We start from the raw sequence: 23,094 nt of genomic DNA, 5'->3' as shown, positions 1-23,094 counted from the left end.
AGGTGTGTTAAGTCTCTATCATAGTCCAAGGTGCAGAGCTATCAGCTGTGTTAAGTCTCTATCATAGTCCAAGGTGAAGAGCTGTGTTAAGTCTCTATCAGTCCAAGATGAAGAGGTGTGTTAAGTCTCTATCATAGTCCAAGGTGCAGAGCTATCAGCTGTGTTAAGTCTCTATCATAGTCCAAGGTGAAGAGCTGTGTTAAAGCTATACTGTGTAAGTTGCTCAACTAGTGGTCAGTAGCGTCCGCGTCTTTCGGCCGTTTTTCGCCGCGGACCGGGCCTCACACCCCCGCGTCACCCCCGCGTCTGCCTCCACCTCGCCGAGATCTATCTTTGGAGGGGTCCCTGGTTCCTGTGCGTTCAGGCATTCCGGAGAAACGGAGTGTTTCACCCGAGTATAGATAGAGACACACGGGCGCCTACAAATATGGCCGCCCTATTGTGATAGCTAGCGACCCCACTTCAAGATGCGCTGTGATTGGCCGGCAGTGTATAACCCTCGCTGTGATTGGCCGGTAGTGTATGATGACGTCATTTTGCCGGGAAATCCCGCCCCTGTCACTGCTAGAAGAAAATATATAAAGAGAAGGCTTCAGAAGCTGAAAATAACGGAGTGGGTGTTCTAAAACTTTAGCGATTTAAGAGTTAGGACAATTTTAAGATTTGTTTTATAAAAAAAGTTACATGGTATAACTTTAAGTCTCTATCATAGTCCAAGATGAAGAGGTGTGTTAAGTCTCTATCATAGTCCAAGGTGCAGAGCTATCAGCTGTGTTAAGTCTCTATCATAGTCCAAGGTGAAGAGCTATCACCTTGGCTTTGTTATACATTTTTAGGTGATAGCTAGAAAACTACACCGCAGTGAGGTGATAGCTCACCTTGGACTATGATAGAGGCTTTAGTATAAGCCCTATTCACGGCCCGCCCACTCAGCAAATTTCTCAGCAACTTCCTAATTACTGTCTTTCTCCTTCCAATGTGTCACATATCTGAGGTCCCAGCCGGGAGCGTGTTGCTATTTCTACATGTCATCTTTTCAACAACCAAACCTAAGCCAAACCCTAACCTTTGTGGGGTGAGGCGCTACCCTTCCGATGCTCCGTTATCGAAATGTTGTGATGTCGAAATAGCGAGATTTCCCCATCCCAGCCACCCCCATAAAAGGGTGCAGTCCTCCAAATGGATCAACCAACTGTATAAAAGATAAGCAGGAAACCCCTGCCTATGACTGAAGAAATGTTTGGCTAAGATTCCCCACGTTATGTTTGTTTTATTTATTTCCTTTCTTTCATTTGGTTATGTGTTATGATTTGTGTGCTTATTAGGAGAACGCTATCAGAAACTGAGAAACAAGGCATTTTGACGGAGCACAAACTAACGATTTCCCCTCTAAGACGTAAATGCAGAATGCTGTGTAGTCAGCCAGCCAGCTATACTGTATTTCACCCCATGTTGTTTCAGTTTCAAACAAGCATTTTATTGGTCCGTTGTCTCACGAAAGATGAATGTGATTCCCTTAATATGATCTACCTTTGATTGAAACCCAGACCCTGCTGGTCTGAAATAAAACTTATATATTTTTATTTAACTTTAAATCACCTGTGTGGAAAATCTTTCTTTTTGCTGTCTGATTAATATTTTTTGTACTGAAAACGTTATTGTATTAAGCTCAAGAACTCACGTTACGTTACGGTATAGTAGAGTAACAACCAGTTATAACCAGTTTATAACCTTTTCTATATACTGTCCTTGTTATTCCAAACCAGTCAGTTTATAACCAGTTTATAACCAGTTAATAACCAGTTAGAATGTTCTCTATATACTGTACTTGCTATACCAAACCAGTCAGTTTATAACCAGTTATAATGTTCTCTATATTGTACTTGCTATACCAAACCAGTCAGTTTATAACCAGTTATAATGTTCTCTATATTGTACTTGCTATACCAAACCAGTCAGTTTATAACCAGTTTATAACCAGTTATAATGTTCTCTATATTGTACTTGCTATACCAAACCAGTCAGTTTATAACCAGTTATAACCAGTTAAAACCAGTTTATAACCAGTTATAACTTTCTCTATATACTGTCCTTGCTATACCAAACCAGTACGTTACAATGCTTTCTCACTCTCTCATCATGAGGTCATGTTTTTGTAAATGCTGTTCAGATGAAAAGAAGTGTCGAGTAACAAGAGAAGAATTAGCAAGGCTAAAGAGTGAAAATAACGTTTAGGAATAAGAGTCAGAATGACACATCTGTACCAGAGATCCATGGTCCACCAGCAGAGTGCGTAAAGCCCAGGGGAAGCCCAGTCCCAGCAGGATGTCAAAGATGTTACTGCCGATGGAGTTGGACACTGCCATGTCCCCCATGCCTGTAGAGACACACACATTGGCTTAGGCAACGACAAAAACAAAACATATGTACATGAAGTCTCCTTAGAGTGAGTAATAAGCTAGATAGAAAACAAGTTATTTCTTGGGTGAACTGTCCCTTTAATTAGTTTCCAGTTCTACCCGGCAAATAAATGGTAAATGGTGCATCTATATGGCGCTTTTATCCAAGGCGCTTTACATAGATTGTGCATTACATTCACCCATTCACACACACATTCATACAGCGATGTCAGAGTAAAGCAGTTAGGGGTTCAGAGTCTTGCTCAAGGATTCTTCAACATTAACTCAGGGGGAGCCCGGATTTGAACTGGGAACCCCTCGGGAACCCTTCGTGCTCTAATGCCGGTTTCTCTACCCCTGAGCTATGCTGAGCTAATGCTAATCACCCTGCTATCTCACCATGCTACCTCCATGTGCTTTGCCAAGTCCGGGCCGACCATGCAGGGAGCTAGCATTCACAGTTCATTATTAGACCACAGTCTGAGGCAGTTTTATCTTCTGCTTTGTTGTTCATGTCATTATAAAACACAGCAGAACCTGGCCATTCATTTAACTTCAAAAGGTCACTCTCTGGGTGAGGACAGAAACTCTCTGGGTGAGGACAGAAACTCTCTGGGTGAGGACAGAGCGTTGTTGGAAACTCTTCAGGCTTTCTGTTCTGTCTGAATGATGTTGGGTTTCTGGCTCAGCTGTGATGCTGATTGGACCCCTGGAAACATCCAATCACTGCCAACCATGAATCAAGTTTAATGAAGTCAGTAAACTCTGTGTCTCTGAGCGTTGTCAGGTGGTTTATAGATATAACTCTGTATCTCTGAGGTCCTGTCAGGTGGTTGCACAGCGATAGATTTAAGACACAATAATGAAGCAACAACTCAGGAGGATTGTGGAACAGCATGTTGTCAGCTTTGACGCTGAGCCCAGTGTCTGCAGCCCTCTGAGCTGTATAACACTCTAAACCACTTTTATAAACTGGTTATGGCCAGTGGTGTTAAGTACTGTACTTTTGAGTTATTTGTATTTTACTTGAGTGAAATACTCTACTCCACTCTCCAATCTTGGATCGAAATATGGTAGGCCTACATACATTTTGGCCATTTGAAAATTGCCGATCTACAAGCTCACAATGCCTCCGCGATGCAACAAACTTTGAGCTTGTAGATCTGCTATTTTCAAAAGATTTGTATTCATTGACTTGAAAAAGGACATTCTGCACAATTAGTACATTTACTTTTTTGAGACCAATACTTTTGTACTTTTACTCAAGTAGATTTTGAATACCCGACTTACAGAGTACATCTACATTTCAGTATTGATACTTTTACTAAGTAAAGAATGTAATACTTTTTCCACCACGTATGGCAACATGAAAATTGTGTACATAATTATACTGTAGGCCTCCTAATGAAAACTGTTTATTATTTGTTATGATAATTTTGCTGCAAGATAAATGCCCAAACAAAGCAGGAAGTTACAGTGTGAATATCTGGAAGGTAATAAACTGTACACATAGTGGTATCTGCCTTGTTCTAAAGGGTTTTACCTTAATGAACGGTACACATGATGCTATCTGCCTTGTTCTAAAGTGATTTATCTAGAAGGTAACAAACTGTACACATGATGCTATCTGCCTTGTTCTAAAGTGATTTATCTAGAAGGTAACAAACGGTACACATAGTGGTATCTGTCTTGTTCTAAAGTCATTCATCTAGAAGGTAACAAACTGTACACATAGTGGTACCTGTCTTGTTCTAAAGGATTTATCTAGAAGGTAACAAACTGTACACGTAGTGGTATCTGTCTTGTTCTAAAGGATTTATCTGGAAGGTAACAAACTGTACACAAAGTGGTATCTGCCTTGTTCTAAAGTCATTCATCTAGAAGGTAACAAACTGTACACATAGTGGTACCTGCCTTGTTCTAAAGGATTTATCTGGAAGGTAACAAACTGTACACAAAGTGGTATCTGCCTTGTTCTAAAGGATTTATCTAGAAGGTAACAAACTGTACACATAGTGGTATCTGCCTTGTTCTAAAGTCATTCATCTAGAAGGTAACAAACTGTACACATAGTGGTATCTGTCTTGTTCTAAAGGATTTATCTGGAAGGTAACAAACTGTACACATAGTGGTATCTGCCTTGTTCTAAAGGATTTATCTGGAAGGTAACAAACTGTACACATAGTGGTATCTGCCTTGTTCTAAAGGATTTATCTGGAAGGTAACAAACTGTACACATAGTGGTACCAGGCCTGGAACTTTGTCATTTTAGGGGCGTGGCCACTTGGACTTTGGTTTTGACCAATGTTTGAGGGCACAAAGACCAAATGCCAGGGCAGGAAGGCCATCAAATAAAACAAGATTTTGGTCCATTAAAAGAATTAATGTAATTCAAGGCTTAAGGATTAATTGTAATTTAGACTATCTGCAGTGAAATAAATAACGGTATTTACAATCTGATCCATGCTCAGCCCGGCACAAATCATAGTTACTGGATTGGTTTAAAAATGGGGACTCAACAAAAAAGACGATTCTACACGACAAGAAAGAGACACTGGTGTCTACATGTTGACCAGAAAGAGAAATAGGAGAAAGTGGTCCAGTCAGCTGGGGCATTAAGGCCACTGTGGTCTCAGGTCATGCCATTGGTTTGAGGGGCATTAAGGCCACTGTGGTCTCAGGTCATGTCATTGGTTTGAGGGGCATTAAGGCCACTGTGGTCTCAGGTCATGCCATTGGTTTGAGGGGCATTAAGGCCACTGTGGTCTCAGGTCATGCCATTGCTTTGAGGGGCATTAAGGCCACTGTGGTCTCAGGTCATGTCATTGGTTTGAGGGGCATTAAGGCCACTGTGGTCTCAGGTCATGTCATTGGTTTGAGGGGCATTAAGGCCACTGTGGTCTCAGGTCATGCCATTGGTTTGAGGGGCATTAAGGCCACTGTGGTCTCAGGTCATGCCATTGGTTTGAGGGGCATTAAGGCCAAACTGAGGGGCAACGACGGCCATGGCCTCCATGAAACTCCTCCCCTGCACATTACGTTATCTGCCTTGTTCTAAATTAATTTCTCTCCTCCACACTGACTTAAAAGTTTCATACTTTGCGCGGCACAGCAAGAATAGCAGATTGACGAGCCGGTCAGCTGTTTGTGATACTTTAGAAGATTTTCAGTGGAAAGCGTTAAAACGAGACCAACAAGGAGAATGAGTGTACAAAGACACAGGAAGGGAAAGACCCAGGCACAAGGGGGCAGCAGAGAGCGTGTTTACCTTGTCGGGCTACGATGAGGCTGGCCATGCAGTCTGGTACGCTGGTGCCCGCTGCCAGGAAGGTGATGCCCATGATGTAGTCTGGGATGCCCAGGGTGAAGCTGATGATGCTCACCTATGGACAACAATAACAACCCAATGATCACCTATGGACAACAATAACAACCTAATGATCACCTATAGACAACAATAACCTAATGATCACCTATGGATAACAATAACAACCTAATGATCACCTATGGACAACAATAACAACCTAATGATCACCTATAGACAACAATAACCTAATGATCACCTATGGATAACAATAACAACCCAATGATCACCTATGGACAACAATAACAACCTAATGATCACCTATAGACAACAATAACCTAATGATCACCTATGGATAACAATAACAACCTAATGATCACCTATGGACAACAATAACAACCTAATGATCACCTATAGACAACAATAACCTAATGATCACCTATGGATAACAATAACAACCTAATGATCACCTATGGACAACAATAACTTAATGATCACCTATAGACAACAATAACAACCTAATGATTACCTATGAACAACAATAACAACCTAATGATCACCTATGAACAACAATAACAACCTAATGATCACCTATGAACAACAATAACAACCTAATGATCACCTATGAACAACAATAACAACCTAATGATCACCTATAGACAACAATAACAACCTAATGATCACGTATAGACAACAATAACCTAATGATCACCTATAGACAACAATAACAACCTAATGATCACCTATAGACAACAATAACCTAATGATCACCTATAGACAACAATAACAACCTAACGATCACCTATGAACAACAAAAACAACCTAATGATCACCTATGAACAACAATAACAACCTAATGATCACCTATGGACAACAATAACAACCTAATGATCACCTATGGACAACAATAACAACCTAATGATCACCTATGAACAACAATAACAACCTAATGATCACCTATGGACAACACTAACAACCTAATGATCACCTATAGGCAACAATAACTTAATGATCACCTATAGACAACCATAACTCAATTATCATAACCTGTAAGACTCCCAAATCGGGAGATAAGCGACCGTCAGGTATACAAAAAGCAACCTCATGGCGGCGCTAGAACAGGGCCATGTGAGAAATCAGGGGCGAAGGTTGTGGTTTGCCAGCCAAGGAGTGTGTGTGGTAGGAGATAGGAGAGACCTACCATCCAGACCATGACGTAGGAGAGACCTACCATCCTCACCATGATATAGGAGATAGGAGACCTACCATCCTCACCATGACGTAGGAGATATGAGAGACCTACCATCCTCACCATGATGTAGGAGAGACCTACCATCCACACCATGACGTAGGAGAGACCTACCATCCACACCATGACGTAGGAGATATGAGAGACCTACCATCCTCACCATGAAGTAGGAGATAGGAGAGACCTACCATCCTCACCATGAAGTAGGAGATATGAGAGACCTACCATCCACACCATGACATAGGAGATATGAGAGACCTACCATCCTCACCATGACGTAGGAGATATGAGAGACCTACCATCCTCACCATGAAGTAGGAGATAGGAGAGACCTACCATCCTCACCATGAAGTAGGAGATATGAGAGACCTACCATCCTCACCATGAAGTAGGAGATATGAGAGACCTACCATCCACACCATGACATAGGAGATATGAGAGACCTACCATCCTCACCATGAAGTAGGAGATATGAGAGACCTACCATCCTCACCATGACGTAGGAGAGACCTACCATCCTCACCATGAAGTAGGAGATATGAGAGACCTACCATCCTCACCATGAAGTAGGAGATATGAGAGACCTACCATCCACACCATGACATAGGAGATATGAGAGACCTACCATCCTCACCATGAAGTAGGAGATATGAGAGACCTACCATCCACACCATGACATAGGAGAGACCTACCATCCTCACCATGACAGGATATACGAGAGACCTACCATCCACACCATGACGTAGGAGATATGAGAGACCTACCATCCACACCATGACGTAGGAGATATGAGACCTACCATCCACACCATGACGTAGGAGATATGAGAGACCTACCATCCTCACCATGACGTAGGAGATATGAGAGACCTACCATCCTCACCATGACGTAGGAGATATGAGAGACCTACCATCCACACCATGACGTAGGAGATATGAGAGACCTACCATCCTCACCATGACGTAGGAGATATGAGAGACCTACCATCCACACCATGACGTAGGAGATATGAGAGACCTACCATCCACACCATGAAGTAGGAGATAGGAGAGACCTACCATCCTCACCATGACGTAGGAGAGACCTACCCTCCTCACCATGACGTAGGAGATAGGAGAGACCTACCATCCTCACCATGACATAGGAGATAGGAGAGACCTACCATCCTCACCATGACGTAGGAGATAGGAGAGACCTACCATCCAGACCATGACGTAGGAGAGACCTACCATCCACACCATGACGTAGGAGATAGGAGAGACCTACCATCCAGACCATGACGTAGGAGAGACCTACCATCCACACCATGAAGTAGGAGAGACCTACCATCCTCACCATGAAGTAGGAGAGACCTACCATCCACACCATGACGTAGGAGATATGAGAGACCTACCATCCACACCATGACGTAGGAGAGACCTACCATCCAGACCATGACGTAGGAGAGACCTACCATCCACACCATGACGTAGGAGAGACCTACCATCCACACCATGACGTAGGAGAGACCTACCATCCACACCATGACATAGGAGAGACCTACTATCCACACCATGACGTAGGAGAGACCTACCATCCTCACCATGACGTAGGAGAGATCTACCATCCTCACCATGATGTAGGAGAGACCTACCATCCACACCATGACGTAGGAGAGACCTACCATCCTCACCATGACGTAGGAGATAGGAGAGACCTACCATCCACACCATGACGTAGGAGAGACCTACCATCCACACCATGACGTAGGAGAGACCTACCATCCACACCATGACGTAGGAGAGACCTACCATCCACACCATGACGTAGGAGAGACCTACCATCCTCACCATGACGTAGGAGAGACCTACCATCCACACCATGATGTAGGAGAGACCTACCATCCACACCATGACGTAGGAGAGACCTACCATCCACACCATGACGTAGGAGAGACCTACCATCCACACCATGACGTAGGAGAGACCTACCATCCACACCATGACGTAGGAGAACACAGCGATCCACAGCGTGGAGGCGATGAAGGTGATCATGAACCAGCGATGCCAGCGAGGAAGCAGACAGTTTGGAACCGTGCAGTACAGCAGCAGGATGAGAGGCCACGACACCAACCACCTCACCCTGGCACCGAGCCCACCTGGTGATTAAAACACAGTCCTTATAAAACCAGACCACCTCACCCTGGCACCGAGCCCACCTGGTGATTAAAACACAGTCCTTCTAAAACCAGAACCATTTGGTATCCCACATTAAAACACTGTTCATCAACACCATTTGGTATCCCTGACTATCCCACATTAAAACTAGCTTCTAAATGTTGTATCCCACTTTAAAACAATCTCCTTCTACAACTAGAACTATTTGGTATCCCACATTAAAACCCTGTTCTTCAGAACCATTTGGTATCCCATATTAAAACAGTCATTCTAAAACCAGAACCATTTGGTATCCCACATTAAAATAGTATCCTTCTAAAACCAGAACCATTTGGTATCCCACATTAAAATAGTATCCTTCTAAAACCAGAACCATTTGGTATCCCACATTAAAATAGTATCCTTCTAAAACCAGAACCATTTGGTATCCCACATTAAAATAGTATCCTTCTAAAACCAGAACCATTTGGTATCCCACATTAAAATAGTATCCTTCTAAAACCAGAACCATTTAGTATCCCACATTAAAACCTATCTCCCTCTAAAACCAGAACCATTTGGTATCCCATATTAAAACAGTCATTCTAAAACCAGAACCATTTAGTATCCCACATTAAAACGTCTCTCCCTCTAAAACCAGAACCATTTGGTATCCCATATTAAAACAGTCATTCTAAAACCAGAACCATTTGGTATCCCATATTAAAACAGTCATTCTAAAACCAGAACCATTTGGTATCCCACATTAAAACTTCTGTCCCTCTAAAACCAGAACCATTTGGTATCCCATATTAAAACAGTCATTCTAAAACCAGAACCATTTGGTATCCCACATTAAAACTTCTGTCCCTCTAAAACCAGAACCATTTGGTATCCCATATTAAAACAGTCATTCTAAAACCAGAACCATTTGGTATCCCATATTAAAACAGTCATTCTAAAACCAGAACCATTTGGTATCCCACATTAAAACTTCTGTCCCTCTAAAACCAGAACCATTTGGTATCCCATATTAAAACAGTCATTCTAAAACCAGAACCATTTGGTATCCCACATTAAAACTTCTGTCCCTCTAAAACCAGAACCATTTGGTATCCCATATTAAAACAGTCATTCTAAAACCAGAACCATTTGGTATCCCACATTAAAACTTATGTCCTTCTAAAACAGAACCATTTGGTATCCCACATTAAAATAGTATCCTTCTAAAACCAGAACCATTTGGTATCCCATATTAAAACAGTCATTCTAAAACCAGAACCATTTGGTATCCCACACTAACAACGTCTCTCATTAGATCCCAGACAACATGCTGCTCACCTGGCAGACGCAGGGGACTGAACGAAGCGTCTTCATCCTCCTCTTCCTCGGTCTGACATAGCTCCACCCCTCCTGGCCTCTCTGCAGGGCTGCTGTCCCTGCCTCCGTCAGCTCCGTCAGGAGTGGACCGTTTCTCCACACCTCCTCGTCCTCCTCCTCCAGGGTCCTCCAGACAGCAGGAGCCTCCCGCTGCCTTCACCCCGTTGCTGGTGGACTCTACCCTGGACCTGGGCACAGCCTCACCCTCCAGCTGGTCCTGAGGGTCCTGGGGGTCCTTGGGGTCCCCGATCAACCTCAGTCTCTGAACACCACGGAGAGACAAACGATCATCCTTCACACGTTACTAAAAACCTTACTTCATAACTTCTCCAGCACTCTGTTTGTGAACAAGGATTCAAACCCACAACTTGCAATTACGTTGGCAAACATTAAACCCTCAAACTGTTATTGGTCTCCAAATGCCTCTCTCCCCTTTTACCAAACCAACCGTGAAAACGCCAAAATAAAGTCAGTGGACAACGTTTTTTGGTATATCCATCTTTTAGTCCAACTCACAGTGACTGGCAAGACTACACTTCTCTAGCCTCGTAAACCAGTCTCTTCCTGAGGAGTCAGTTTACTAGGCTAACACTTCTCTAGCGTTTAAACAGGGATTGGGGAAACAAACAAGAGGAAACAAAGCGACGCCGCTTCTTCTGCCTGTTGCCGGTTTAGGCAACATAGTAGACTAATAGTAGACTTTCCTCCGAGGTGGAAAGACTGGTGACGGCAGGTTAGCCTGTGCCTCACTGATGAGCACGCGAGAGGTCATGGAGAGGTTAGTGTACCTCACTGATGAGCACGCGAGAGGCCATGGTGAGCCGGGTTCGAGGGGAGAAGTGGGCGGTGATCATGATGCGGAGGCCAGCCTCACTGAAGGACAGCTTGTGGGGCTTCAGGATGAGAAGCTCATCCACCATCACCACCGAGGACCCCTCCTCATCCACCATCAGCACGGGGGACCCCTCCTCATTAACATGGACCCCACCTGTAGAGAGAGAACACAACATCACTACTGGACTCCTCATCACATACTGGAGACTCATACTCATTTCACCATAACTACTGGAAACCCCTCATGAAAGTAGGTAAGTCTTGCTGAGCCATAGGGCCTGGGGTGTTACAGGTACCTTTACTGAGCAGTATGATGGGGTGTTACACTACCTTTACTGAGCAGTATGGGGGTTTTACACTACCTTTACTGAGCAGTATGGGGTGTTACACTACCTTTACTGAGCAGTATGGGGGTGTTACACTACCTTTACTGAGCAGTATGGGGGTGTTACACTACCTTTACTGAGCAGTATCATGGGGGTATTACACTACCTTTACTGAGCAGTATGGGGGTGTTACACTACCTTAACTGAGCAGTATGGGGGTGTTACACTACCTTTACTGAGCAGTATGGGGGTGTTACACTACCTTTACTGAGCAGTATCATGGGGGTGTTACACTACCTTTACTGAGCGGTACCATGGGGGTGTTACACTACCTTTACTGAGCAGTATGGGGGTGTTACACTACCTTTACTGAGCAGTATGGGGGTGTTACACTACCTTTACTGAGCAGTATGGGGGTGTTACACTACCTTTATTGAGCCGTATGGGGGTGTTACACTACCTTTACTGAGCAGTATCATGGGGGTGTTACACTACCTTTACTGAGCAGTATCATGGGGGTGTTACACTACCTTTACTGAGCAGTATGGGGGTGTTGCACTACCTTTATTGAGCAGTATGGGGGTGTTACACTACCTTTACTGAGCAGTATCATGGGGGTGTTGCATATGGGGGTGTTACACTACCTTTACTGAGCAGTATGGGGGTGTTACACTACCTTTACTGAGCAGTATGGGGGTGTTAACTACCTTTCCTGAGCAGTATGGGGGTGTTACACTACCTTTACTGAGCAGTATGGGGGTGTTACGCTACATTTACCGAGCGGTACCATGGGGGTGTTACACTACCTTTACTGAGCAGTATGGGGGTGTTACACTACCTTTACTGAGCAGTATAGGGGTGTTAACTACCTTTACTGAGCAGTATGGGGGTGTTACACTACCTTTACTGAGCAGTATGGGGGTGTTACACTACCTTTACTGAGCAGTATGGGGGTGTTACACTACCTTTACTGAGCAGTATCATGGGGGTGTTGCATATGGGGGTGTTACAGGCAGGACCCTCCTCTCCTCCTCCTCTGATCTTCTGGAGCCGACGTGCCTCTGAGCCAGGGCAGCAGGTCAGCCGCCCCACGCCGCTGAGCCGACGCATCACGTAGGCCCGGATGTGGGAGTTGAACCTGCAACCACAACAAGCTGCGAGGATCAGAAATGGTGTGTGTGTGTGTGTGTGTGTGTGTGTGTGTGTGTGTGTGTGTGTGTGTGTGTGTGTGTGTGTGTGTGTGTGTTCTTCTGAGCTTGTGTTGACCTCAATGACCCCAGCCTGGTCTAATGACCCCTGGATGCACAGTAGGTCTGGGGTCCTAGCAGCCAAAAAAAAGCTGGCTAAAATTTGCCTGAATAATTTAGTTTTATATTAACTGTATGTGATGTACATCCATGGTGGCAAATGTGGTTAAGAAGGTTGGCAGAGGACCCAGCAGTACATATATATATATATATATATATATATATATATATATATATATATATGTCACGGTTTTAAAGAGAACCAGGGCATTCGAGACGCGGAGCACTCGTGGTGCGGCACGGGGCGGAGCAAGCGGTCGCCAATACAACGTACTCCAGGCGGTGCGCCGCTCTATTGTCCACGACACTGCGAGCGGCTACCGAAGCCCCCCTGTATCCACGAAGCCCAAACGAGTTACGAGGCCCCCCTGGGTCCACGAAGCCCCAAGCGGCGCGAAGGCCAGCGGACCTTGGTCCTGCTCTTCGCCCCCGAGCGCCGCAGGCGCGAGTGGCCGCGAAGAGCGGGCCAGGGCCGCGCGGCCGGCGGAGCGCCGCGCGAGTTACGAAGCCGTGGTGAATGCAATCGTTATATTTATGCCCAGGCCGTAAGGCCTGGGCAAGCGCACGTTAAACGCCCTGTCCAAGTGACTACAATGGAGCTAATGGCTAGGCTAGGCTAGGCTAGGCTAGGCTAGGCTAGGCTAGTAAATAAAGAGTAAACACTTCCGGTCTGCGGCGAGTTCAAAGCGTGACGTAACTCTCTTATCCAGTGGCTGACGTCGCCATCTGGTGGTGATTAGTGTGTGGTGAACTACAAAACGAGCGCTCTTACCGAGGTCTCCCTGAGTTACCCATTTACCCTGTAACATATATATATATATATATATATATATAAATACTACAATAATACTCACTTCATGATGAGGATGTAAACTCCATACATGGTCATGAGAAGCACTGCCTCCCACCTGCAAAACACAGCATATTGCATATTGTTCCTTAATATTACTGTACATCTATACTACTGTAGTGAATATTACTGTACATCTATACTGCTGTAGTGAATATTACTGTACATCTATACTACTGTAGTGAATATTACTGTACATCTATACTACTGTAGTGAATATTACTGTACATCTATACTACTGTAGTGAATATTACTGTACATCAATACTACTGTAGTGAATATTACTGTACTGTTAGCAAACACTATAAACACATTATACTGTACTGAATATTACTGTAGTGTTAACAATCACTCTGTAAACACATTATATTGTATGGATGATATATTTATTATATGTATGGTATCTATGGATGTAGAACTAAGACTAGTGGAGAAGAGATCCAGTAGAACTAAGACTAGCGGAGAAGAGATCCAGTAGAACTAAGACTAGAGGAGAAGAGATCCAGTAGAACTAAGACTAGTGGAGAAGAGATCCAGTAGAACTAAGACTAGCGGAGAAGAGATCCAGTAGAACTAAGACTAGCGGAGAAGAGATCCAGTAGAACTAAGACTAGAGGAGAAGAGATCCAGTAGAACTAAGACTAGTGGAGAAGAGATCCAGTAGAACTAAGACTAGTGGAGAAGAGATCCAGTAGAACTAAGACTAGCGGAGAAGAGATCCAGTAGAACTAAGACTAGAGGAGAAGAGATCCAGTAGAACTAAGACTAGCGGAGAAGAGATCCAGTAGAACTAAGACTAGAGGAGAAGAGATCCAGTAGAACTAAGACTAGTGGAGAAGAGATCCAGTAGAACTAAGACTAGCGGAGAAGAGATCCAGTAGAACTAAGAATAAAACCTAAACATTTCAGATGACTATAATATGACTAAACTAAACACTGTGCCGAAAATCTAAAACGTGTCACCAAGAGCACAATCTTCACGGATTCCCTCCCAGCTAAAATGTAATTATTGAATCCAGACTCACCAAACAACTTCATCATCATAGATCACCTGAAGACAGAGAATTAAAACATTCAATTCATACAGTATTGATATTTCATTGTTAAAATAAGTGTTTAAAAGAACTATATTGTGACAGTAATCACTGCTATAGAGTGTGTGTTCAGTAACAGTGTTAAATAGCTCTATATTGTGACAGTAATCATTGCTATAGAGTGTTTGTTCAGTAACAGACGTCTATAGAAGAATGGGAACACAGATTTCATGAGGATAACGTAGATGATGAAAGGGATGTCATCCCCCACAAAACCTATTGTGGCAGATAATGAGCTTGGCTTTGCCAATGACCTAAACACATTCTTTGCTAGATACGAATCATTGGACAACTCCTCAAAGTGCACTGATATACTGAAGGCTGTAACACCTGCCCCCTCAGACCGAATTACCATCACGGAAGAGGATGTAAGGAAAGTGTTTCAGTGTACTAACACGAGGAAAGCTAATGGGCCGGACGATGACATTTTGCATCTGAATTGGCTCCAGTGTGGCAACCAATATTTCAAACCTCTGTAGACACACACACAATTCCTCTGCCTTGGAAAACATCATACATAAAACCACTGCCCAAAATCCAATGTCCACAAGAACATAAGGATTATAGACCCATAGCTCTCACTTCAGTGATTATGAAATCACTTGAAAGAATACTCTTGCAACATCTTGTTAATATGACCAAAGACAAATTCGACCCCTGCCAGTTTGCATACAAGAAAGGTTGCGGTACAGAGGATGCAGTTGTCACACTGGTCCACTTAACTACAAAACACCTAGATCAGTCTAATAAGAATCATGCAAGGGTGCCGTTCTTAGACTTTTCTTCAGCTTTCAACACAATACAGTCTGATATACTAGTGTCGTGTCAAAGATGGTGCAGTTGGAACTGAATCCATACTTAATAAACTGGTATGCTGCCTTTCTCACCAACAGGGTACAGAGGGTGAAAGTGAACGGAACCCTCTCCTCAGCAGTAACCACTAATGTTGGGGCCCCCCAAGGTTGCGTAAGCTCAGCTATACTTTTCACCCTTTATACTGACAGCTGTCGTACTGAGGAATGTCTGTCTGAATGTCGTACTGACAAACCAGACCAACACATTCTAAAGTACTCTGATGATACAGTTTTAATTTCAATCTTAGATAGTTCCAGTGGTCCTGGACTGCAACTCAAGAGTGAATAAGGTGGTTGAATGGAGTGATAACAACGCTCTCATCATTAACACTAAAAAGACAGAAGAGATTGTTTTTGGTGCACCACCAGATACACACAGATCTCCCATTACTATTCATGGTGAACAGATCAACCAGGTATGTTCGTATACATACCTCGGAGTAGTAATAGACCGTCTTTTGTCATGGAAAGATCAGATTGAATCTGTGTGTAAGAAAACAAAGCAAAGAATCTACTTCCTTTGCCGTTTAATATCATTTGGCGCTAGTAGACAGATTTTTCTTATGTTTTTTACATCTGTCATTATGAGTGTTCTTCAGTACTGTAGTACCACCTGGTATGGATGTTATTATGAGTGTTCTTCAGTACTGTAGAACCACCTGGTATGGATGTTATTATGAGTGTTCTTCAGTAGAACCACCTGGTATGGATGTTATTATGAGTGTTCTTCAGTAGAACCACCTGGTATGGATGTTATTATGAGTGTTCTTCAGTACTGTAGAACCACCTGGTATGGATGTTATTATGAGTGTTCTTCAGTACTGTAGAACCACCTGGTATGGATGCTATTATGAGTGTTCTTCAGTACTGTAGAACCACCTGGTATGGATGTTATTATGAGTGTTCTTCAGTAGAACCACCTGGTATGGATGTTATTATGAGTGTTCTTCAGTACTGTAGAACCACCTGGTATGGATGTTATTATGAGTGTTCTTCAGTACTGTAGAACCACCTGGTATGGATGTTATTATGAGTGTTCTTCAGTAGAACCACCTGGTATGGATGTTATTATGAGTGTTCTCTCAGTACTGTAGTACCACCTGGTATGGATGTTATTATGAGTGTTCTTCAGTACTGTAGAACCACCTGGTATGGATGTTATTATGAGTGTTCTTCAGTAGAACCACCTGGTATGGATGTTATTATGAGTGTTCTTCAGTAGAACCACCTGGTATGGATGTTATTATGAGTGTTCTTCAGTACTGTAGAACCACCTGGTATGGATGTTATTATGAGTGTTCTTCAGTACTGTAGAACCACCTGGTATGGATGTTATTATGAGTGTTCTTCAGTAGAACCACCTGGTATGGATGTTATTATGAGTGTTCTTCAGTAGAACCACCTGGTATGGATGTTATTATGAGTGTTCTTCAGTACTGTAGAACCACCTGGTATGGATGTTATTATGAGTGTTCTTCAGTACTGTAGAACCACCTGGTATGGATGTTATTATGAGTGTTCTTCAGTAGAACCATCTGGTATGGATGTTATTATGAGTGTTCTTCAGTACTGTAGAACCACCTGGTATGGATGTTATTATGAGTGTTCTTCAGTAGTACCACCTGGTATGGATGTTATTATGAGTGTTCTTCAGTAGAACCACCTGGTATGGATGTTATTATGAGTGTTCTTCAGTACTGTAGAACCACCTGGTATGGATGTTATTATGAGTGTTCTTCAGTAGTACCACCTGGTATGGATGTTATTATGAGTGTTCTTCAGTAGAACCACCTGGTATGGATGTTATTATGAGTGTTCTTCAGTACTGTAGAACCACCTGGTATGGATGTTATTATGAGTGTTCTTCAGTACTGTAGAACCACCTGGTATGGATGTTATTATGAGTGTTCTTCAGTAGAACCACCTGGTATGGATGTTATTATGAGTGTTCTTCAGTACTGTAGAACCACCTGGTATGGATGTTATTATGAGTGTTCTTCAGTAGTACCACCTGGTATGGATGTTATTATGAGTGTTCTTCAGTAGAACCACCTGGTATGGATGTTATTATGAGTGTTCTTCAGTAGTACCACCTGGTATGGATGTTATTATGAGTGTTCTTCAGTAGAACCACCTGGTATGGATGTTATTATGAGTGTTCTTCAGTACTGTAGAACCACCTGGTATGGATGTTATTATGAGTGTTCTTCAGTAGTACCACCTGGTATGGATGTTATTATGAGTGTTCTTCAGTACTGTAGAACCACCTGGTATGGATGTTATTATGAGTGTTCTTCAGTAGAACCACCTGGTATGGATGTTATTATGAGTGTTCTTCAGTACTGTAGAACCACCTGGTAGTATGGATGTTATTATGAGTGTTCTTCAGTACTGTAGAACCACCTGGTATGGATGTTATTATGAGTGTTCTTCAGTACTGTAGAACCACCTGGTATGGATGTTATTATGAGTGTTCTTCAGTAGAACCACCTGGTATGGATGTTATTATGAGTGTTCTTCAGTACTGTAGAACCACCTGGTATGGATGTTATTATGAGTGTTCTTCAGTAGAACCACCTGGTATGGATGTTATTATGAGTGTTCTTCAGTACTGTAGAACCACCTGGTATGGATGTTATTATGAGTGTTCTTCAGTACTGTAGTACCACCTGGTATGGATGCTTGTCTGCAGCCCTTAAGTCACAACTGCTGCAACAACTGAACATTTGTTCAAAGATAGTTGGACAACCACTTCAGAGGCTAAATAGGACTACGTATGATAACAGCATTCTAAGGTTGGCAAGAAATATTACCTCTAATAGTAGCCATGTGTTGCATAGAGAATATAGGTTGCTGCCTTCAGGAAGGAGATACAGTGTTCCTGCATACAATAAGGTCAGACTAAAAAGGTCCTTTGTCCATCAGTCGACATTAAGGCTTAATCAGGAGTTTGGCCAGAGGTAGGCTTAGCGGTTACACTGCTCTTGTCTATATTATCCTTATGTATGTAAACCTGTCTTGTTTTTGTTACTTTTGTCAAATGTTTGTATATATGTTTCGCATACACGGCTGCTGTGTCGCAAGACAAATTTCAGTGTGAACTGACAATAAAGTACTATATCATATCATATCATATCATATCATATCATATCATAAAGTAACGTAGATGATTAAAGGTATAAAGTAACATAGATGATTAAAGGTATAAAGTAACGTAGATGATTAAAGGTATAAAGTCACTACCGTTATCAACGTAACATCGTTGATAACAGTCGTGTCTCACCGCAATGAGCGCCAGCACAGACAGGATGTAGTAGGAGGAGTCTCTGAACAAGGACCACCAGGTTAGCGCCACCTCCTGGACAGAAAGAGAACAGCAGCTAGCATTTAGTTGAGGTTTAGCAGTTGTGAGCTTTTAATACTATAGTAACTAACTAGTAGTACTATCAGAACATAGACCCATTAAGTTATTATTTGGGACGCTATGGTTCATGTGGTTAAAATGTGAATCATAACGCATTGTAACAACAGAAATGATAAAATATAGTTGTAAACCTTGTAAGACCAAAACAGTTGGGTTTTTAAAAGGTTTGGGCCCTCACACTTTGTACCGTCATCGATCAGACCGATATGCCCATATATGGAGACCTCTGTACCTGTCAGTCATTGACCCCTTTATGTCCATATATAGAGAGAGACCACCACTGGTCTACAGTGTATACAGTATGTACAGTATGTACAGTATGTACAGTATGTACAGTACCTGTCCAGCAAAGATCCCACTGAGGCCGATGATCACCAGGATGTTGAAGACAGCTGAGCCTACGATGGTTCCTACTCCTACATCTCCTTTAGTTATGAACACACCTACAGGAGAGAGAGACCTTTAGTTAACATTAGAGAGAGAGAGAGAGAGAGAGAGAGAGAGAGAGAGAGAGAGAGAGAGAGAGAGAGAGAGAGAGATACCTTGTCCTTTAGTTAGTGTGCCTGCCATGCAATGCAATGGCAAAACACTTATTGTAATCGCCATACTTTATATATAATAATCACCTCACAAAATTTGGTGGTGGCCTGTTCGTGTGTCATTTGAACAGTCAACGTTGAATGTGCTTCACTCTTAATAAAACTGATGACAATACCATAATAGCTGTGTTCCAGGAAGGGCTTCTGTAAACAGAACTCAACCAAGGAAGAGATAATAAAGCAGCCAAAGGTACGGCTCCTCCATACCTCCAAAACCTGATCAACCCCTACACCCCCACCCGTTCACTCAGATCACCTCCATACCTCCAAAACCTGATCAACCCCTACAACCCCACCTCCATAACCTGATCAACCCCTACAACTCCACCCGTTCACTCAGATCAGCCAACACAGGGATGCTGACAGAACCCTCGCTAAAAACCCCAGGACAAAAATCCACTTGTCCAAGACTCTTCTCCCTCCTGGCCCCCAAACTGTGGAATAAACTCCCTGTCACACTAAGAACAACAGACTCACTCCAGACCCACTCTGTGCCGCGCTGTGAGCTTGTATATCTGCTATTTTTCAATAGTTAAAGCATTCAATAATTCTAGGTCTAAATGGCTTAACTCACTCCCTGCTAAACGTCCTCAGAACGTCTTTTCCCCTGGGGATCTCGGTGCCAGACGTCTTTCTGGACGTCTTTTACTGTACACACTGTACACAAAAGATCTAAGCCTTATCCAGCCTCTCACAACATATGATACACTTCCTCAAAGTCTGACAGTGTTTTTTACAACATTAAACAAAAGTGCACAGCCTCACATGAAATTAAACATCATTAAATTGTCCAAAAAGAAAGACCTCCTCTCAGAAACCTGAAACCAATTATACAATGAGAGCAAGACGGGTAACCAGAAAGCCGCAGCTTGTGTGTGGGCGTGCTAGCGTTTGTGTGTGTGTGTGTGTGTGTGTGTGTGTGTGTGTGTGTGTGTGTGTGTGTGTGGTCCGCTGTCTGTTTCAGTGGTCCCTGGACCACCACATATATAAGCACATCATTTCAATTCAGTCCCTTCAAAAACTGCCTCTCTCTAGCCTCTCAGACTAAAACAACAACAACAACAACAACACACAGACAGATCGCTGTATAAATGCTTGTAAAACATAGCCTTACCTGATATCTTATAATCCACCTCATGTTTATACCGGTAATCCATAAGCCCTGAAACATGACGGTCGCTGAATCCATATGGCTTTAGTAGCTCTAAAATGTATTTTATTGGCAGTTAGTAGAAACGGTTTATTTAGTCCTAGCCACCCAGCTGCAGGGGGTGACTGGGGGTCCCTGCATGACAGTCTGGCAGTGCGATCTGTACTGGTGGTCCCCGGTCCCTCCCTGGATGCCTGCCTACACGGAATCGGTAATCCCCGGGGGTCCACAGCTCAAACAGATGGTTACACAAGTGATCGGTTTCTCTTTTTTTTCTCCTCCCTTCAAGCCTGCAGGCAGGCATGGCTGCATGGCGCGAGTTTGATTCAGCTCACTAGAATTCTCTCTAACAAGTCTCTCGAACAAAACTTGTGGGGGTCCTTCACAATGAAACGTCCATAACGATCCATAACAATCCTCCTAATCCTTCAATCTTCAATGCACATGTCGGGTGCATGTTCACACAACACAGCACGTCGAAGTGAAAAACTTTCGTGATGTCCCCACCCCCACACACACACACACACACACACACACACACACACACACACACACACACACACACACACACACACACACTTCTGAGGAAATGGCAACCTAACCAAGAGGCCATGTGATTTCTGACTAAAGAGAAACCTAAGTGCAGGGGCTACTAGAGGGTCGTGGCCCTTCGGGCTGCTCACATCTAGTTGGGCTATAGGGGCCTTTTTTTTGTGATGACAATTATTTAAATCAATCAATCAAACGGTACAGTTTCATGACAGTAGGCCTACAGTTGACTGATGTAAGGTCAACTAAAAGGAATCAAAGCTTAGGTAAATTATTTTTGAGTGCAGAGAAGTTTAGCTTTGTAGAGCAGGGAAGTGCAGGGAAGAGGATTTTTGAGGGCAGGGCTGACATGTCCTAAAATGTCCTAGAATGAGAAAATAGCCTTTAGAATCTACTAGCTCTAAAAGCTCTCAATGTGTTGCGTTGCAACACATTGAGAGCTTGTAGATCAGCTATTTTAGGTGCAGCCAGCAGCCTATTCTAGACAGAGGGTTATTCGAGAGACTCAAGCCCCCTTTGATGTCTATATGTGTGCACCTGTAGAGACTAGAGAGTGTATTTTTGGCAGTAGGACAGAGAGAAGGAGAGCGAGAGCGCCCCCAAGTGACAGAGGCCTTCATTCACTTATTGAATAGCACAATATCTACTATGTGAATGAACTTCAATGTAAAAGTCTGTAAAAAAATGGTCATACATGGCCAATTTTCTAAACAACAGAATATCTGGTTTGGAGCACTGGAAAGAGGGCACATTTATCTTTCCAGCAAGGTATAGTTTATATAGTATTCATTGCTCATTCATGATTTATTCAATTTTCCAAAAAGGAAAACCTCTTCTCAGAAGCCATACCATACCCTATACTTTTCCACTTTACGAGATCAGCGAACATCTTTGAAACTTATAGTTTGGAGCGTTGGAAAGAGCACGAATTTGCCTTTCCAGCAAGGTATAGTTTATAATAGCAATCATATTTTATTCATAAGTTATTCCATTTTCAAAACTAAAACATGCTTTTACTCAAAATGTCTTCTCAGCAGCCTGTGTTTTGCCCATAACATGCCCTATCTTTTTCCACTTTCTGAGATAAGCAAACATGTTTGAAACAAACAACAACACATATATGGAAAGCGCACGAATAGGCCTTTCCAATAAGCCTTTGTTTTGTTATTTTATGCCTCAACATCAATGCGCAATTGTCCCTTCAAGATGAGTGAAATCGTCAGAAATCCTCGGCAGTGCCTGTGCAAGGCAAGTTGAACTTGGCAGAGAATGAGTTAAGAGGCTCTGCTAAATGGCATAGTTACAAATTGACACAGTTTGGAGTGAATTAAAGATACACTGTGATAGAATATTGGAGGCTGGACAGTGGAGTGAATTAAAGATACACTGTGATAGAATATTGGAGGCTGGACAGTGGAGTGAATTAAAGATACACTGTGATAGAATATCGGAGGCTGGACAGTGGAGTGAATTAAAGATACACTGTGATAGAATATCGGAGGCTGGACAGTGGAGTGACTTAAAGATACACTGTGATAGAATATCGGAGGCTGGACAGTGGAGTGACTTAAAGATACACTGTGATAGAATATCGGAGGCTGGACAGTGGAGTGAATTAAAGATACACTGTGATAGAATAT

The 23,094-nt window shown here is 42.9% G+C and overlaps 1 protein-coding gene across 1 annotated transcript in view; it reads right to left on the bottom strand.

Annotated features, from left to right (window-relative positions):
• Positions 1 to 23,094, bottom strand: part of LOC308304973 (sodium/potassium/calcium exchanger 3-like) — a gene marked incomplete at both ends in the record, with an annotated part of 30,853 nt that overhangs the window by 2,865 nt on the left and 4,894 nt on the right. Inside the window, 10 exons of the mRNA XM_080749596.1 lie at positions 2,265 to 2,377; positions 5,668 to 5,782; positions 8,923 to 9,089; positions 10,429 to 10,729; positions 11,256 to 11,455; positions 12,593 to 12,765; positions 13,789 to 13,842; positions 14,810 to 14,835; positions 19,016 to 19,090; positions 19,496 to 19,599. Of these exons, the coding sequence (XP_080605722.1) occupies positions 2,265 to 2,377; positions 5,668 to 5,782; positions 8,923 to 9,089; positions 10,429 to 10,729; positions 11,256 to 11,455; positions 12,593 to 12,765; positions 13,789 to 13,842; positions 14,810 to 14,835; positions 19,016 to 19,090; positions 19,496 to 19,599 (1,328 nt within the window). The remainder of the gene's footprint in view (positions 1 to 2,264; positions 2,378 to 5,667; positions 5,783 to 8,922; positions 9,090 to 10,428; positions 10,730 to 11,255; positions 11,456 to 12,592; positions 12,766 to 13,788; positions 13,843 to 14,809; positions 14,836 to 19,015; positions 19,091 to 19,495; positions 19,600 to 23,094) is intronic.

The sequence above is a fragment of the Nannobrachium achirus genome (genome assembly GCF_963921795.1).
Source record: "Nannobrachium achirus genome assembly, chromosome: 19".
NCBI classification, from domain to species: Eukaryota; Metazoa; Chordata; class Actinopteri; order Myctophiformes; family Myctophidae; genus Nannobrachium; species Nannobrachium achirus.
Note: the sequence above shows the minus strand (reverse complement) of the source record. Positions and strands in the feature narration are given on the sequence as shown.